The 19603-nt window shown below is 33.3% G+C and overlaps 1 protein-coding gene across 1 annotated transcript in view; it reads right to left on the bottom strand.

The window, feature by feature from the left end:
• Positions 1-3385: 3385 nt before the first annotated feature.
• Positions 3386-19603, bottom strand: part of LIPI (lipase I) — a 29891-nt gene continuing 13673 nt past the window's right edge. Inside the window, exons 6-8 of the mRNA XM_012932390.2 lie at positions 15289-15400; positions 12003-12179; positions 3386-3473 (exon numbers count right to left, since the gene is read on the bottom strand). Of these exons, the coding sequence (XP_012787844.1) occupies positions 3386-3473; positions 12003-12179; positions 15289-15400 (377 nt within the window). The remainder of the gene's footprint in view (positions 3474-12002; positions 12180-15288; positions 15401-19603) is intronic.

A 19603-nucleotide genomic window follows, 5' to 3' on the forward strand; every position in this document is an offset into this window, starting at 1 on the left:
TAAGGAATTAGGAATTCTTCAACACACCATAAGACAAGTCAATTACTCTTTTCTTGATCATTCAAATGATAAAGATTCCAAAGCAATCAGAAATACTAGAAACATATCTTCACCTATGTTTTATTTAGTTTTAAATCTTATTAATGTTACAAAATGAGATTCAAAAGTTTCTGGATTTATTTTGAAAATTAATGGGTGTATTAGAAAGGTGAAATGAAATGATTTCAGGGTTTGTGAGGTTTTTTCAGTGTGGGGCATTATGAGCAAACAATTTCCTGATAGTCCACAAACAATGTGTGGATTGGTATTTATGCCATGTTGAGCAAAGAATGGCAGCAGAAATTAAATACCTGATTTCAAGAATGGCTAGATAGGAGAGGTGCAAACAACATTGTTTAAATCTCCAGCAAAAGAGCTTTCAACTAGTGTCTACCTGGAAGTTGTGTCAATGTTTTTCTGACAGGAACCAACAATGGCCTCAATTCACTTTAGAGAGGTCATTAAGAAAAGGAGGGATAGCTTGGGATGGGAGATGTGTGCTGAAAGTAGATAAAGAACAAAACATGATAGCCTCTCGTCATCTGTATTGCAAACCATAATGCCCATGAGTAGAGAGAGAGTAAGAGGGAAATTGTCTGCCATAGAGGCAGGGGTGGGGATACTGGGGACATTGGTGTTGGAAAATGTACACTGATGGAGAGATAGGTGTTCGATTGTTGTATATCTGAAACTTAAACATGAAAGTTTTGTAGCAGTAGCTCAACGTGATTCAATAAAAAAGAAATAAAGAAAGGAAGAAAGGAAGAAAGAAAGAAAGAAGAAGAAAGAAAGAAAGAAAGAAAGAAAGAAGAAAGAAAGAAAGAAAGAAAGAAAGGAAGGAAGGAAGGAAGGAAGGAAGGAAGGAAGGAAGGAAGGAAGAAGAAAGAAAGAAAGAAAGAAAGAAAGAAAGAAAGAAAGAAAGAAAGAAAGAAAGAAAGAAAGAAAGAAAGAAAGAAAGAAAGAAAGAAAGAAAGAAGAAAGAAAGAAAGAGAGGAAGGAAGAAGAAAGAAAGAAAGAAAGAAAGAAAGAAAGAAAGAAAGAAAGAAAGAAAGAAGAAGAAAGAAAGAACAGAAAGAAAGAAAGAAAGAAAGAAAGAAAGAAAGAAAGAAAGAAAGAAGAAAGAGAGAGAGAAAGAAAGAAAGAGAGGAAGAAAGAGAAAGAAAGAAAGAGAGAAAGGAAGAAAGAGAGGAAGGAAGAAAGAAAGAAAGAAGAAAGAAAGAAAGAAAGAAAGAAAGAAAGAAAGAAAGAAAGAAAGAAAGAAAGAAAGAAAGAAAGAAAGAAAGAAAGAAAGAGAGGAAGGAAGGAAGAAAGAAGAAAGAAAGAAAGAAAGAAAGAAAGAAAGAAAGAAAGAAAGAAAGAAAGAAAGAAAGAAAGAAAGAAAGAAAGAAAGAAAGAAAGAAAGAAAGAAAGAAAGAGAGGAAGGAAGAAAGAAAGAAAGAAAGAAAGAAAGAAAGAAAGAAAGAGAGGAAGGAAGGAAGAAAGAAAGAAAGAGAGAGAGAGAGAAAGAGAGAGAGAAAAAGAAAGGAAAGAAAGAAGAGAGAGAGAAATAAAAGATCTTTTTTGAGAAGCTTCTCACTCCTGGGGGTTACTATAAACAAAGCTGTGTCCTAGAAAAAATCCTGTATTAAATACTTAATCAGACTCCAGCCCCACATTCCACAGAACTTGATGGGTTTTAATACAATCTTAAAGCCATGATAACACTGAAATGAACTCAGTGCAGGTAATCCCTAATCAATCTGACTGCTGTCCCCTATAAGAAAAAAAAAATGTGTTTATTTGGGGATATGGGAGTATTGGCCAACAGTTCAGGGCTTCCTCCAGGTGCTGTGCTTAGGGATAACTCCAGGCGGTGCTCAGCGATGAGCCACACTGCAAGGCCTTAACCACTGTATTACCTCTTCCATCTCTCACAGGAATTGTTGACTCTATAAAGGACCCCACGCCAGTACACTGGGTGAGGTGTTTGCCTTGCATATGGTCAACCCAGCTTCGAGGATTCAATTCCAGCCACCCCACATGGTCCTCTGAGTACCTGCCAGAGTGATTCCTGAGCTCAGTCAGCTCAGTCCAATGAACAAGTCCTGAGCAAACTGAGTATGGCTGAAACAAATGAACAAAACATAAACACAGCAACAACAAAATATACAAAAAGGATCCCCATGCTCAGAGGAATACCACTGGAAAAATCCTGCCATTTTATGGTCATCTGCAAGTGGAGTGAAGCCTCAGAAGATTCCAAACTTGCTCTCATTTTGATCTGGGACACCTGCCCTCCAGGGTATAGTAAAATAAATAGCTGCTGTTTGACTCATCCTGCGTGGTAATTTGTTATAGCAGCCTTAGCAAACTAATAGAATAGGAAATCCAAAAAACACAGAGACAGTGACTATATTTGATAAATCGATTTAGAAATATATATTAAAACAAACCTTGAGTTTATTCACACGTAAGTCAGAGATAACTAGGACCCAGGAATTCCTGAACTATCAGGGTATGTGGAAGGATGGCCAGGATGGTTAGATTATCATTTTGAAGTAGATCATTTATAAATACAGCTACTAATAGTGTGCATGTGTTGTACATTGCAGAACTTCATAATATATGAATTATAAACATTTAAATCCACGGACTCACGAGCCAAGCTTTTTAGATTTCAATTCTAGACAAGGCCAACCTCACATTTGTGTATATAGTGCTGACTGTCATTGTTTTTATTTTTATTATAATAATAAATAAATAATGAACAAAGTGCTGAATGAATTTTTACAAAAAAATCTTAGGTGACTGAGAAATGATAGGTAAATTTAATTACACTAAATATATAGATTTGACCTTATATTTTATAAATGCAAAAATTATTGGCTCTCATAAATAGACTTTATTTAAGACACATAATAAAAAAATCCCTTTACTGAAAAAAGGTATATTTATGATTGTAAGATTTACAGGAATCCAAGTCATTTTACCAAAGTTCACATTGACAAATAGAACTATTTCATTAGTACCATCAAATTATAATAGGATAGAACTCTTTAGGCAGTATTTTGAAAAAGTAAGTTTCTATTTTTTTAATGATATATGTATGAGTAATAATAAGTAAATAAGGGAAACATACAATGATAAGTATTTAATTGAGAAATAAAAAGGTAAACAGGCTTTAGAACAAGAACATATTCAGAATAATTTCCTGTTTGCATTTTTTCTGCATCACTTTTAATGTGCAAGAAGTAAAAATATCTAGTTCATAGTGTATAAAAACATCTGAAAAGCAATGCTGATTACATTATTCACATTTACAAGTTCTTTATTTCATAAAAACTTGTATTTGATGGAAGAAGGCACTTCATATTTCTTGTGGTACGCATTTGCTTGGTTTGAGAAAGATTTCCTCACTCTCTTTAAGTGAAAAATTATAATTGCAAAGTGGTGGTCTGTCAAAATAAAGAAAAAAATATTAGTAAAACAGAATTTTTTTCCCTCATAAATCCTAGAATTTGGTCGTAATAACTGCAGAATGCTGAAATAGCATTAAGGGATTATTTGCGCTCCATCTTATTTGGCTAGGTAAACACGAATTAGAGAGATGCTGATGAGCAATGTTTCATCTCTCCATGTCGCTTCATTTGGAATACTTATATCGAAATAGCTGAACTCTGAACTGGATTCTGGTGGGTGAGTCCCATCCATTGGCATGAGAGCCACTATGGAAGAGTTGGGCTAAACTGTAGAGCGAAACACTGGCAAAAATTATCAATCCTCTTTGCCACCTACTGAAACCTAAAATCATAATGTCCGACCTAGTTTACGTTGTGAAATGATTCTGTGTTAGTGTTCGAGTATTTCTGAGAACTCAAGTCACAGATGGTAAATAAGGATCCTCGCCTAGCTAGATATCTTCCTGCCAGTGTCTTAAACATTGTCTGAAAAAAGAAAGAAAGAAATCAAAGACTTGGGTTTGAGCAGCCAAGCATATAGCTACCATGCAGGGAAAACCAAGTTTGAATCCTGACCCAAAAGGACTCTTGGACTTCAAAAGAGATATACGAGCACCACTGGTCAGAACTCTGAAAGACCAGGTTCACAGTATCAGACCCCTGGGGTGGGGGTCCTGTGGCGGGGTCAGTCTTCTATCACATCTCTACCCCTCTATCCTTGCCCTGTTGAGTGTAGATCCCGTTAAAAATTAATCAAACAACATATGTGATTTACAAAAGTGCAGGAAAGAAGCAATGAACAAAAGATGAAAATTTCCGGTATTGGTAATAGTAAAGCAATAATAATTCAATAGTGCAGTGCCAGAAGTTCACATTTTTTGACAAATGCCTTGTTTTAGTTCAAGAGAGGCTTTGCATGCAGTCTTCTGGCTTGGTTAAAGCACTACTGAACAAGTTTTTAATTATTCAACAGCATTTTTTTAGACAAAACAGTTTAAATTTTAAGGAAATCAATTTTCTCAATCTGCTACAGTGTTTCAGACAACAGACATTTAATTACAAAAAGTTAATATAAAAAGTTACAGCATCATCCAAAAGGTACAGTGACATCTTTGAGTTTTAATTTTAATATAACTGTTATCTTCTCATATCTGTTAATGTCAGCAAATGTAGCTATTTGTTGTTAATAGCAGTGATAATATAACAGTAAAAAATCTGATTTTTTTCTCTCTCCAATATTAAGAAATAAGTAGAGGAATGATGACCAGGACTTCACACAAATTAACAGGTTTATGCCAAATCGTATCTCCTCTGCTACAATCCTTATTGTGGCATTAAGTATGTCTACACCACAAAAAACCTTTATTATTCCACCTGCTTCTTATAGCCTACTATACTATCTTATAGCCTACTTCTCCTCTGGGAGAACCTGGCAAACTACCAGGAGTTTCCTGCCCACATGGGAGAGCCTCGCAAGGTCCCCATGGTGTATTCATATGCCAAAACCAGTAACAAGCTGGGTCTCATTCTCCTGACCCTGAAAGAGCCTCCAATGCAGCATCGTTGGGAAGGACGAGTAGAGGGAGGCTTCTAAAATCTCAGGACTAGGATGAATGGAGACGTTACTGAGACCGCTCAAGAAATTCGGATGATCAACAGAATGATGACAAAGATGATGATAATTATTCCACCACCATATTCTAATTTTTGACATCCTTAGAGCTGTTATTAACAGCTTCTTTTTCCATATAATAAACAGTTTTAAAAACTATTATTTAGAAGAACATTCGTGATAAATATTGAAATACTATTGGAAGATAACAATGTATTTCCCTGTTCCCGATATAATTTTTAATGTTTTTTTTACATTTTAGAAGAGAAAATTACAACATATGTTTTGGTAATGTATAAACTATTAAGAATAGAAAAATAAGAATAGAAAAATATAGTGATAAAATATATTCATAAATCCAAGTCCACCCAATTTTAATTACTCAATATTAAATCAGCATAAGATTATATAAGATTAATTATTTGAAATAGCCTTATTAATTTTGCACAAAATACTACCACAGGAATGTTAAACTATTCTTTTTTAAAATTATTTTGGATAAAGACTGAGGCAAACATAAGTACTTATTTCCACCTCTCAAATAGTAGGCAATTATATTCATAGGTCACAGGGTAAAAGATACAGAATTGTCTTATGGATCAATTACCTAGAGATGAGACAATATGACATAAAATATATTGAGGTAGGGGCTGGAGCAATAGCACAGCGGGCAGGGCGTTGCACGTGGCCTTGCACGTGGCTGACCCAGGTTCGATTCCCAGCATCCCATATGGTACCCTGAGCATGGCCAGGAGTGCAGAGCCAGGAGTAATCCCTTTGCATCGCCAGGTGTGACACAAAAAGCAATATATATATATTATATATATGTATGTATATATATAATATACATATATATATAGAGAGAAACATAGAACTCTCCAGGTTCTATAGACATTAGAGGTATTTTTAATGAACTCCACTTACAAGATAACAAAAAACAGAAATACACAAGTAGAACTATATAAAGTTAAAGAGTTTTTGTTTGAAAAACTTGGACTAAAATTTTAGATGAACCATAGTGACTGGGAGAAGATATTCACGTACAGTAAATCAGATAAAGTAGTACAAGACAAAATTTATAAAACACTCAAAATTCAGCAACAGCAAAACCAATAATTCCATCACAAATGGTGAAGAAGAAATGAAAAAACACTTTCACAAAGAAGACACATAGATACAGGTGGCCAACAAACATATAAGTGTTCTATAGTATTTACTATAAGGAAAACTCAAGTAGAATAGCAATGACTGCACACCAATGATAATGGCATAAATCAAAAACAAACACTCAAAACTGGAAACGAGTATTAGCAGGAGTGTGGTACAAATGGCACCTTCATTCACTGTTGGTAGTAATGTTATCTGGCATGGCCACTTTGGAAAACAATATGGATATTTCTCAAAAAAGTAAGACTTGAGTTCCAAGTCTGCCTAATAAATCTTGAATGCAGAAATAGAAAGAATAATCCATATATGCAGCATTATCTTAAAAATAAAACAGATATTCACAAGAACACAAAATAAATAGCATCATTGTTATAAATTTCAATATCTAGCATATAGTCAAAAATTGACCAACACATAAAGATGCTGGAAAGTTGGATCAGAGTTCAACAAACTGAAACACATGTGGAATGAATGTGAGACTCAACAGAAAAGGACATTACAAAATTTGTCATCACTGTATTCCAGTGTTCAAAACATAGATGTACAAGATATTAAAAAACTTAAATCAGGGGCTGTGGCGACAGCACAGCAGATAGGACATTTGCCTTGCACGCAGTCGACCTGGATTCGATTCCCAGTATCCCATATCATCCCCTGAGCACTGTCAGGAGTAATTCCTGAGTGCAGAGCCAGGAATAACCCCTGAACATTGCCAGGTGTGACCCAAAGAGCTAAAAAAAACCCAAAAACTTGAATCAGATTTCAGTTATGAAAATTCACATGTCTTAGATTTTAAAATATGATTCTGGATGTCATTAATATCTGACTCAACAATACAGGAAAAATAGACACATAAATATAAATATATAATAGAAACTATCCAATATTGAGAGAAAAATGAAAATTAGAAATTAGCAAAGCATCAAAAATCTATGAAATAACTTAAAAACTGTCAAGTAACTTGAAATTAGTATCCCCAAAATGAAGAGCTATAGGGAACACAGAAACAATTTGAAAAATTAGTAAAAAATTAGATGAAATATAAAAATTACAAATCCATGTAAGAAAGAACTCCCAACACAAACGTGTCTGAACAAAATTACTGATAGCATAGCAATCAAATTTCTTAAAATGAGTGAGAAAGTTTAAAAAGAATATTAAATACCAGACAATTAAAGGAGGCATAGATTTTTTACAAAAAAACAAAAGAAGGATGAAAATAATTTTTTTGCTAGAATCAGAGTATGGTACAAGATAATACAGCCGCCTATTTAAAGTACTCAAGTTAAAAAATAAAACTGGAATTCTTTATGCAAATAAATCATATTTCAAAATAAAGTTTAATAATAATAATAACCCATATACCCATACTATCAAAAAAAGAAAAATATTAAATAAAAACCTTTAGAAAAATGACAAATTATATAACATAAAAACATGCATCTCCCATTAGAGAATTGCACTGTGAGCTTAGATCATCATATGGAATGCCAAAGTTAAAACTCTGAAACTGCAAGTGACTCCTGAGCACAGAACCAACCGAACTCTGCCATGTTTGGTCAGTGCACACATGCAAAGAGGAATACATACATCTACATATGAATTTTAAAAGCAGCAGAAAATGTAACTAGACTAAAGTTAAAAGATTTTCCCTAATTATTTATATGCCTTTAAAAGATTTATTCAAACAGAAATCTTGCTACTTTTAAGATTCTCATATTTCACAAATAAAATCCAATGGCTAAGATTCATTTGAAAGTAGATTATAGGACATATTCCAAACACTGCCACAACAATCAAAGAGATAGAGACAACAAGCCCACAAAGGAGATAAAATTAAAATATAAATTAATAAAATTTATTCAAAGTAAGGCAAAAAAAGAATAAAATGGTTCGGGGAAAATATTGTACAAATGGAAAACAAAGTATCAAGATTGAACTCTAATCACATCAATAATTCTATTCATTAGGAAGATATATTTCTTCAATTACATGGCAGAAATTATTTACATATTTTTTGATTTGAGAAATGCAAATTAAAAATGCAATGAGGAACCAGAAAGATAGCTCAACAGGTTAGAGTACATGATTTACCAGCAGGTGACCCAGGTTTTATTACTGTCACCACAATTCCTGTGACACTAACATATGAGTAACACTTGAGCACTAACTTGGGAGTAAACTCTGAGCACTACCAATTGTGTCCCCCAAAACATAAATAATATAGAAGTAAATAAGAATACACAAATTCCCCTACATATTCCTTTTATACAAATAAATCCAAAATAAACAATAATGCTAATGAAGGGGCAGGTTTGGGATAGAAAAGTAATGGAACTCCCGTACATTGCTGGTAGGAAGGCAAATACTATTTTTACTTTTAAAAACAGTCTAACAGTTTCTCTTAAAATCAAATTTGTACTTGCTGTATGATCCCACTATCTATCCCACTTCTAGATATTTATCCAAAAGAACTGAAAACATGTCCATATAACAGCCTAAAAGCAAATACAAATGTCAGATTTTTTGCATTTAAATCAAAGACTTTGAATAAACCATGAGGCTTCCATTAATTACCCAGAGTTAATGGGTAAACTGTGATATATCTATACAATGGAATTAATCAATATTCTACTGATATAAACAACATAATGGGTGAATTTTAAATATAGAAGTTAAATGAAAGAAGCCAGACTTAAAAATCTACATCTGTATAAATTTATTTACACAATATTCTAGTGTTATTAAGTATTAGTTAATATTTAATTAAGTAATTATTAAATACTTGTGTTAATTTAATAATATTGTACATAAATTAAAATCAGTGACTAAAGTTACCTAAGAAGGGGACTGTTGATTGGTTAATAGCAAAAGGGCAGCGAGACAGTTTTGTGATTGATGGAATTGTTCTGTATCTTAATTGTGATGATTAGACAAAAAGATTGTGGTGTGCACAAGTAAAGTTTGTTTGTTTCTTTGTTTTGCTTTTAGGGTCATATCCGGCGATGACGCACAGGGGTTATTTTTAAGATTTATTTTTGGCTCATGAACTCATGAATTCCTCCTGGCAGTGCTCAGGGAACCATATGGGATGCTGCGAATCGAACCGGGGTTGGCCGCGTGCAAGGCAAACACCCTACCATCTGTGCTCTAGCCTTGCCTCAAGTAAAGATTTTTTTTTTTGCTTTTGCTTTTCGGGTCACACCCAGCGATGCACAGGGCTTACTCCTGGCTCTACACTCAGGAATTACTCCTGGCGGTGCTGGGGGACCATATGGGATGCTGGGAATCAAACCTGGGTCGGCTGCGTGCAAGGCAAAAGCCCTACCTGCTGTGCTATCACTCCAGCCCCTCAAGTAAAGATTTTAAAAGTAACTTTTGTCGCTAAGTTTTCTCAACAAATCATCCCAAATCACCTTTATTTGCATATTCTCTCAGGTTTTAAATTGGATGGCTATACTCCATCAGAAATGCCTAGAAAGAGAACTGTCACAGTCTTTATCAGTTTGCTACAGAGAGATAATGACTTGTTGAGTGCACACACAGTTTAATTGAACCATAATGCATCACATTTTTATAAGTCACATACCCAATAATTTTTCAGTGCTAATTCTCATTAATTGTGCATTATCTATATGGACAGGTCTAAATAGAAAAAGCAATTAGGTAGTTATGGCAATTATCTAGGTAATTAAACTGAAAGTATACATTTTATCCAAGCATCTGTTAGCATTCTCATCCAACAGGGAATGCCAAATTTTTTTAAACAATCATACATGCATTTTTGTGGCTTTTTTCCTAAGTAGAAACAATTGCATCTAAATTTTATAAATTTCATATATTTTTATATCCTTCTTATATTTTTTATGAATACAAATGGGCTGGGGAGTGTGCAGTGGATAGAGCATTTTCCTTACACATGGCCAATCAGGGTTTGCCATCCTGTGTGGTCGTCTGACCCCTGCCAGGAGTTACACCTGACTGCATAAAGGTAAGTGAGCACTGATCACCTCTGGGTGTGGTCCCAAACACCTCACCCCCCTAAAAAAGAGGAAGAAATTTGAAATTTCACACATGAGTACGTTTTGCCCTGTTAGCATGACCTCACTCTTTCTTAATTAATGAATGAGTTATACGCAACTTATTTTCTCTGTAAAACATAATTAAGTCAGTGAGTCAAATAGTGGATCCATCTGCTTGTCCCTTCCTTCCTACTTAAAATGAGTAACTTTTAAAAGAAATCGCATGTAGAGAGAAAAGATTGACTAGTCCCAGTACCATTTTATATCAAAGTGTGAACATCATATCTGAGGTGAAATATTTGAAAACTACCCTCCCTGATATTCCTTTAACAAAAATTTAACAAGGAAACTGTTCCAAATGTTGTCTGCCTATGTTGAAGCAACATTGGGGTGGGGAAAACGAAAACACCCAAATCAAACATTAAACTATGTTGCATTATCCAGAAATGATTGACTATAACATATAGTCAGAAAGAAAATATGTTCATAATTAGGTCCATTATGTTACCCAGCTCTGGTTTTGGGTGACATATGGACCTAATTATGAACATATTTAGGTTCCGAACACCTCGGAGGGGCCAGGTTGAGTTTCCCTCCCCGCCCCGAGCAGAGCCCCCGCAACCGAAGACTTCCGGAACCCAGTCACAGCCATGCTCAAGGCCCCTCTCCACACGTTCAGGCGAGCCTCACACATGAAAGAACTGGCAGAGGAACCCAGGTATGTGGGACCCAGGGCTGAGATCTCCAAGCCTGTTCAGGTTGGGACTGGGCCTCTTCCCACCCAGTTCCCCATTTTCCAGTAGCTAGGTGGTCACACCCAGGACTGCCCCTGACTCTGTATAATCCTTTCAACGGCCAACATCCAGAGACTATAAAACCAAGCTCCCGGAATTGATATCTTAGAGCCTAGGTCTCCCTCTCGGAGAACCTGACAAGCTACTGAGAGTTTCCTGCCCACATGGGAGAGCCTGGTGTATTCATATGCCAAAACCAGTAACAATGATGGGTCTCATTCCCCTGACCCTGAAAGAGCCTCCAATGCAGCACCATTGGGAAGGACAAGTAAAGCGAGGCTTCTAAAATCTCAGGGCTAGGATGAATGGAGATGTTACTGAGACCACTGGAGAAAATCAACGATCAACGAGATGATGATGATGATGATGATGATGTTACCCAGCTCTAAGTACATACATCATACAATGCTAATTCATACAACCCACTTTTCCTTTTTCTGTATCTTTCTTTGTTTTTCTTTAGTTCTTTCTGGAACATACTTTACAATGCTCAGGATCTACTCCTCACTCTGTGCTGAGCACCTCTAGTTGTTTAAAAATGATTTCCCGGGGCTGGAGCAATAGCGCAGCAGGTAGGGCCTTTGCCTTGCATGTGGCCGACCCGGGTTTGATTCCCAGCATCCCTTATGGTCCCCTGAGCACCACCAGGGGTGATTCTTGAGTGCAGAGCTAGGAGTAACACCTGTGCATTGCCAGGTGTGACCCCCCCCAAAAAAAAAATTCCCTAACTATCCAATCTTTTCTCTTGGAATCTGGCTGGGGATAATGTTGCTAAAATTCCTAATCTGAAATGTCTATATATTTTTTTCAAATTTTAAGTATACCAAATAGACAAAGGATAGCAAAATAACTTCTAATTTCATCCACCAAATGTGACCCAAACAAAACAAAGCAAACACAAGAAGTACATGAATTGAAATTATTTTCTTACCTTTCTGGGTATGTAAGGGATTTTAATTTGAGACGATAGATACTGTATTTGCATGTAGCACATAGTCGATTTGAGCTCTGATTATATTTCAAGCCGATGCTTGAAATATTTACAACATCATTTAAAAACTGAGCAAGAATCTTGACTTCTTGAAGCTTATAAAATAATTTATTCTTTCTAAACAAACAAAAAATGTAATAGCTTCAATATTTTAGTAATGCAAAGATACTTTTGGTCAAATATAATTTTAAAACAAAGAGAAAAAAGTTTATAGGAAAAACAACTAAACAATATATGTGGAACTTGTTAAATAAGTTAACATTAATTAAAAACAATGAAACAATAATATATTTATTCTCATATACAAAAACTTGGAAAACTCATTTTATGTTAGACCCTTGAATAATTACAGCCATTCATTAAATAGACTGCTAAATTAAATAAACTAATAAATCAAATAATACTCTTTTTTTAATCTATGTTATTTGATCAAATACTTATGAATTAAAAAGAGTAATTATAGAAGCCTGAGATACAAAAGAAAAAAAGTTAAGCTTGTATTTAACAAGTACAAATTCCTGAGTTTTCTAATGTCCACAAAACTACATAGTAAAGCTTGAAACATTTGGTCTCATGTAATTGTCTCAACTATTTTACTTGGTACTATTAGCATTATTACTGACAGAGGATAAAATTGAGTGGCAGGCTCAATAAGACTTTTCTAATTGCTGACACTAGTAAATGCATCTATGAAATGCTAATAAGGCTTTGTCAGCAATCACCTCTGGACTCAATTCCTCATTCTCACATTCCAGAGACGTTGAGCCTTGGAGTCATTTAGTTCATTATAGACCTACCTGACTCCAAAGGGTATGAAGAAAAAGAACAGAAAGAATAATATAAAGAGAAAGAGGGGGAAATTGGGGACTGGGGGTGAGGAGGATGTGGGATGGAAAGAAGCAAAGAAAACAGGAGGGAAGAGAGAAGAAAAGATATAAAAATATTTTTAGGCTGTTGAAATAATTTCCTTTCAAGGTAATAATCACTCACTTCGGTAAAGACAGTATTACATATAAAATAGCTAAGATGCTACCTGTGGGCCACCAGCCCTAGATGCTTTTTTTTATTTATTTGTCTTAGTTTTTTTTTTCTTTTGATTCTACAGCTTAATAGGATACATTTTCTATAGTAACAATATTCCCATTTTAACACTGAAATTAAAAAATGAAAGAATATTTAAAATTCTGGTTTCAAAATGCCATTTCCCTGGTATCAAAAACAGTTAGAACCGAGTTTAATTAGATTTGTTAGCAAAGAATTATTTATAGAAAATAACAATTAAGCCATTGGCTAGAATTAGATGGACAGATTTGGCATGTATATATGTTCCATGTTTTATACTCCTTCATGAAAAATGCACTCATTCAAATATTTGAATAAAATGCATCAATATTTCATGGTTTATGGGAAAGGAAATCAAGACACAATTTCTATGCCATCTGAACCAGTTTGAAACAGTTGCTCTTTGACTATGCTGTGGACTAATATTCAGGCATTTTTATCCCCTTCAGTATTTCCTTGCTTCCTGTTCTGTACTCCCATAGCATATTAAGAGCGTCAATATAAAACTTATTACTTAGAGTTTTAATTATGTAGTAGTCTACTTCAATATTAGATGAACTCCTTGAGAAATATAATGCATATTAGCTTTACTATCCAAAATGAACAAATGGAGCATGCAAGGTCATTAAGATACACATCTATACACAACATTAAGCAATTTCTAGTAATGAACTGTTAGGGTAAAATGCTATTTTTTCTTATATTTGTAACAAATTCAAATGATGTTTATAATCTCAGTGAATGGGTTTAAATGTTTTTTTTTTCTATAAGAGATGATTTAATTGAGGAATTTGGATTGGAATTAGTTCTTGGAGTTTTTTATTTGATTTGTTTTTCTCTTGAAGTGAAGTTTCAAAAGGAAAAATATTCAAGAATAACAAAAAAAAAGATGAATTTTTTTAATGTGAAGAAAAATAAATTTATATACATTAATGTTCAAATTGTTTATCTTGAATTATCTTAATTATCTTAATTGCTTATCTTAATTGTTTATCGCTGGAGCCATAGCACAGCGGTAGGGCGTTTGCCTTGCATGTGGATGACTTGGGTTCAATTCCCCCGCCCCTCTCGGAGAGCCCTGCAAGCTACCAAGAGTATCTCAGCCGCAGGGCAGAGCCTGGCAAGCTACCCGTGGCATATTCAATATGCCAAAAACAGTAACAAGCCTCACAATGGAGACGTTACTGGTGCCCGCTCAAGCAAATCGATGAGCAATGGGATGACAGTGACAGTGACAGTAATGTTAATTTAATGTAATGTAAATGTAAACAGTGACAACTTAAATTCTTGAAAGTCATTATACAAAAAAAGTAAATTTTATCTTATTTCATTCCTAATCATAGTAACAGTAAGTTTGAAAAATTATATAATTTCATTGACTTGTCAGAAGTCTGACATACAAGGTTAGAAACCACAATTTCTATGGTAACATGAACATTTCTTATGTTTTAAAAAATAAGATATTACAGTTTAACAATCTAGTAAGTATACAAGTATATATATACCAAACTCAGAGTGAGAAAACATTTCTAGATAATTTTAAAACATGTACATGTGCCTACACATATTTAATAACATAAAAGCTTAAGTAGAAGATGTAAAAATAAACACATCCCTTTCCTCTTATTTGGGATATTTTGGATTGGAACCCACTTTGAAATATGAAACTGAGTCTTTTTATTCTATTAATATAATCACTTGCTTATTTGTGTGGCTATGAACAGGAGATGGTCTAAAAACTACTGATGTGTAAGACTGATGTTTTTAATAGAAAGACTGGAATGATAATCAAAAGAGAAATAGGGCCAACAGTAGAACTCAACTAGCTGAACAAATGTGAGCACTGTCTAAAGAAACTTTGAGCATGTCTGGGTATAGCCACTAAGCACTGATCATTCACCAAAAAGGATAAAATAAAGATTTGTCTCCTTTTTAAAATCTCTTTACACTCTAGTAGTATAACATAAACAAGATATTTAGTCTCTTTCAAAATCAGTATCCTTCTCATTAGAATTGATTTGAATAAAACACCTGACTTCCTTTTAATATTCAGTATTGTTAAGACTTTGGATAAGAAAACCTCACGCAATCTGGAATATATTCTCAAGTAGTTGTACAGAAAACAAACACTTAATTTATGAGAAAAATACTGAATTATACTTACTGATAGAGCCTTGGCTCTTCAGATAATCCATGCTGGTTTAGCAATTTAAATGTAATATACCCTTCCTTCATAGTTTTATCCAGAACTATTATGCTAAGAACAAAATAATAGGCTACAAAACAGAAACACAGAACACAATTTATATTTTTCACTTCATTTGAATACATGTATAAGGTATATTATCTAGGTATTCTATAGACACAAATAATATTGGAAAGCACTGATTTGATAAATAGATAACAAAATTTATTTTGTTAATTTCAAATTTGTATTGAAAATATGGAATAAAAATTTCTTCTCCAGTCATTGGTTAAGGTGAAGTACTTAGTAAATATTAACTAGTCCTCTAACAAGATAATGAAATAGTATACTTAAGCTAATTATATGTTTAGCTAATAAGTAGACTAATAATCCTAGTTAAATTTGCCTGATAAATGACTTTTCTTTTGCTTTTAGTTTAATAATAAAAATAAGATTTAAAATTATAGACTGACCTTGTAGTATTGAAAATGCCTTCACTCAAGATTGATATAGAATACCTCTCAAATTCTAGAATCCTGTGTTCACCCTCTGATCAATGTTATATAGCCAATATATATGCTGTGATTTTCCCAAATACCTTGAGAAGTCTTTTAGAAGAAAATGTGCAGAATTGTATAAATGCACATACCAAATTTGTGAATACAATGTGTTAAGTGTTACTTCTTGAACATGGTACTATCTTACTTACCCTGTGCCTGATAGTTAATACTCACTCATTGTAGTATGTTTATGATTTCTTTTATCAATTCTAACATGAAATGTGAAGAAATAGTTCTTACTTTCAAAAATTGACTGACCTCTTTAGAAGATAAAACAAACAAACAAAAAAGTAGCTTCAGCACACTCCTCCCTCCAAAATGAATTTTCAGAATTTATTTTAAAGATATCTGGTGGCACGATATATGTGTGTGTGTGTGTGTGTGTGTGTGTGTGTGTGTGTGTAGAGAGAGAGTGAAAGAAAGGGAGAGAGAAAAGGAGACAGAAAGAGAGAGAAAGGGAGAGACAGGTGGCAGAGACTTTACAATAGTAATTCCTAGAGATAATTCATGCAGAGAATAAATTAGGAAACAGTAGTCACAAGTGACACATTGGACCAATTGGACATGATGAACATATGGAAAATTCAACCCCAAACTAACATATTAGGCCTTATGTTACTTTATTAAAATACATGAAAATTACTCCTGAATGGACTGGAGTGATAGCACAGTGGGTAGGGCGTTTGCTTTGCACATGGCCAACTGAGGTTCAATTCCTCTGTCCCTCTTGGAGAGCCCGGCAAGCTACTGAGAGTATCCTGTCCATGAGGCAGAGCCTGGCAAGGTACCCGTGGTGTATTTGATATGTCAAAACAGTAACAACAAGTCTCACAATGGAGACGTTATTGGTGCCTGCTCAAGTAAATTGATGAACAAGGGGATGACAGTGCTACAGTGCTACAATGCTACTCCTGAATAAGATAATTAGCAACAAGATATTCATTCTTCTCAAATGCACACAAAACATTCTCAAATAAAACCACATGTTGGAACATAAAACAAAGCAATACATTTTAAAACATTGAAATTATACAAATTAAATAAGAAAAATTGACTTCAATTTCAGCGATGAAGGTTATTAGCGTGAATTTTCACGTACTATTAGTTGTCATCTTTTTTATGCCAGTGTCTTTGTTCCAAAAAACATTAGGAAGTAGGGTATCTATCCTTGAGCTTCCAAACAGGTAAGTCATGTAAAGCTCCATGAAAGAATTACCTTGCCCAACTACAACTCTACCAATGAAAAGTGCCACACTCAGTCAATAAGAAATCATCACTACCCTGAACTCTGTCTCACCCCACAAATGTGTTCAGAACAGTCACTTCCTTTATTAATGCTATTTGAGATATTATCAAATATATTAAACTTTTTTAAGTCATAGAGCTATTTTTGTATACATATCAATCTCTTTACAAATGACTATGGTGTAGAAAGAGAAATTGATCACAATAAGAAAGCTAAAATTCACTTTATAAAAAGAACGATCTATAATATGAATTATTAAATAAATGAGAAAATCAACAAGAAAAATTTTAAATTAGAAAAATACAAATAAAAATAATTATATGAGCTGCTGGAATCTATGAAATGCAACAAAATTAGTAAGTACTGATTATAGTTTGTAGAAATATTTTATGAGTCAATAAACAGGAAAATAAATGATACTTAAACTAAATAAAAAGTGGATTATAAACTAAGGTAATGTAAAACATAAAATGGAGGAGGGTTTATATATTGATAAAAATCTTTAGGATCTAGGACTCAATAAAGTGTTCATAGACATCAAATACTTGTACCATAACATTAAACAAAATTAACTAGACATCATAAAAATTAAGCACTTGCTCTATAGAATTTTAGGTGAAAAAAACCCCAAACTATTGACTCTAAGAATCAAGTCAAATATCCATCAAAGGCCACTATCTAAAATATAGAAAATGCTTAAAACTTAAGAAGTTAAAAAATACAATTAGAAAATGAGTGAAAAACACTAACACATATTTCATTAAAATGATATGGAAAAAATATACTAAAAGATTAAATAAGCATCTATGAGATCAATAAAAATTAAAATCACAGTAAGTATTGAAACCTATCCAAATGTATGTTTTTTTAAAATACATGGTTTTAACAGGTTTGATCTCATGGAAGGAAAGTTCCTTAAACTCTGTATTTATTATATCTTTGATGCTAATATCTTTTGAAACTAAAAATGCAATTAGCTTCTAATCTAGAAAATGTATTCCTAGGCTTTTATAGCAGAAGAAAATTTAATTTACACTCACATAAAATTTTTCACATAAGTAATCACAGCTTTTTTTTTTCACAGTAACAAAAACAAAAATCACCCCAGATGTACTTCAGATGAATAATTTTTGAAACTTACTCTTACATACTACATGGAATGTCACATGGACTAGTATACATGAAGAGTATACACATCCATACTAAAAATTTTAAAGGCAGAGAATCATTGATAGGTGCTCTAGTATGAATGATTCTCTAGAGAATCACACTGGATTTTTTAAAAGGGGGCCAATTAAAAGACAACATACAAAGAATATTTAAATATAAATTAACTGGCCTCCATTAATGGGTTACATACAATAAGATGGGAGGTTTATATATATGATTATATGAATGCCACACATAAGACTATTGTAAGGATAGACCTATTCAACCAGTTTTGTAGTGGTAGACACAGACCACTGTATATGTGATTTAACTTCAATATAAATGTACAAACATAAAAATGTGAGTAAATGAATGAGTGCTCTGCATCAATGCCAAGGTAATGTTAGTCACATAATATTGTTCTAGTGTTGCAAAATTTTACTTTTAGGAACTACTAGATATGACATATACAGGTTTTCTATTATCACTCCTATCTATATGTGAATCTAAATTTACTGCAATAAAATTAATTTTTAAACATTTATAGAACCTATTCTAAATTATTCTAAATTATTATACACATCGTTTAAGATTAATAAATTATAATAGCTTAAAATTGAAGGTGACTGAAGAAAATTGACAAAATGGCATAAAGTATTTTAAATATAATAATCTACTCAAATATTTATCTCTCTAACAAGTCAGTGGATCAACCTGAAACTTCTCTAAGTATTTTTATGTAATAGAATTTACTTTAAATTACAAACTACTTTCATTTTTATCTCAAAAATGAAGTTTCGTTTCTTTTAATAATTTGTCATAAGTGTATTCAAGAGTTGCTATGAGATTTAACAAACCAGAACTTTGTTAGTGCTCACTTATCTAACTCTGAATGTATTGGGAAAGGTATTACTTACCTCCCTCTTTTTATTTATATGACTCTTTTTAAGTTTGCAAATAAGTATTCATAGTATAGGCATAATCATTAACTACATAATATGTCTTGTTAACATAAGACTTAGGGTGAAAAGAATATCTCAAAACTTGGGGAGAAATTACCTAAGGGACCTGAGGGAAAATGTCACCAAAGACCATATGTTTATTTTATCAGAAAAATCAAATTGTCATTTGAATTTATACAACAGGTTCTAACAAGTTTTAAAGTTCCTCAAAGTACCTATTGAATGTGAGTGAATAGCAAGAATATTTTTCATAAAATACACATGAGTATATAAAACCAATCATTTCTTTATAGTGTCAACTTACTACAGAATGGATTTTTGCCAGTAGTATCCAAAAACACAGTTGTCCTAAGAGACAATCTTTCTACTTCTTCTAT

The sequence above is a fragment of the Sorex araneus genome, chromosome 2, assembly GCF_027595985.1.
Source record: "Sorex araneus isolate mSorAra2 chromosome 2, mSorAra2.pri, whole genome shotgun sequence".
NCBI lineage: Eukaryota > Metazoa > Chordata > Mammalia > Eulipotyphla > Soricidae > Sorex > Sorex araneus.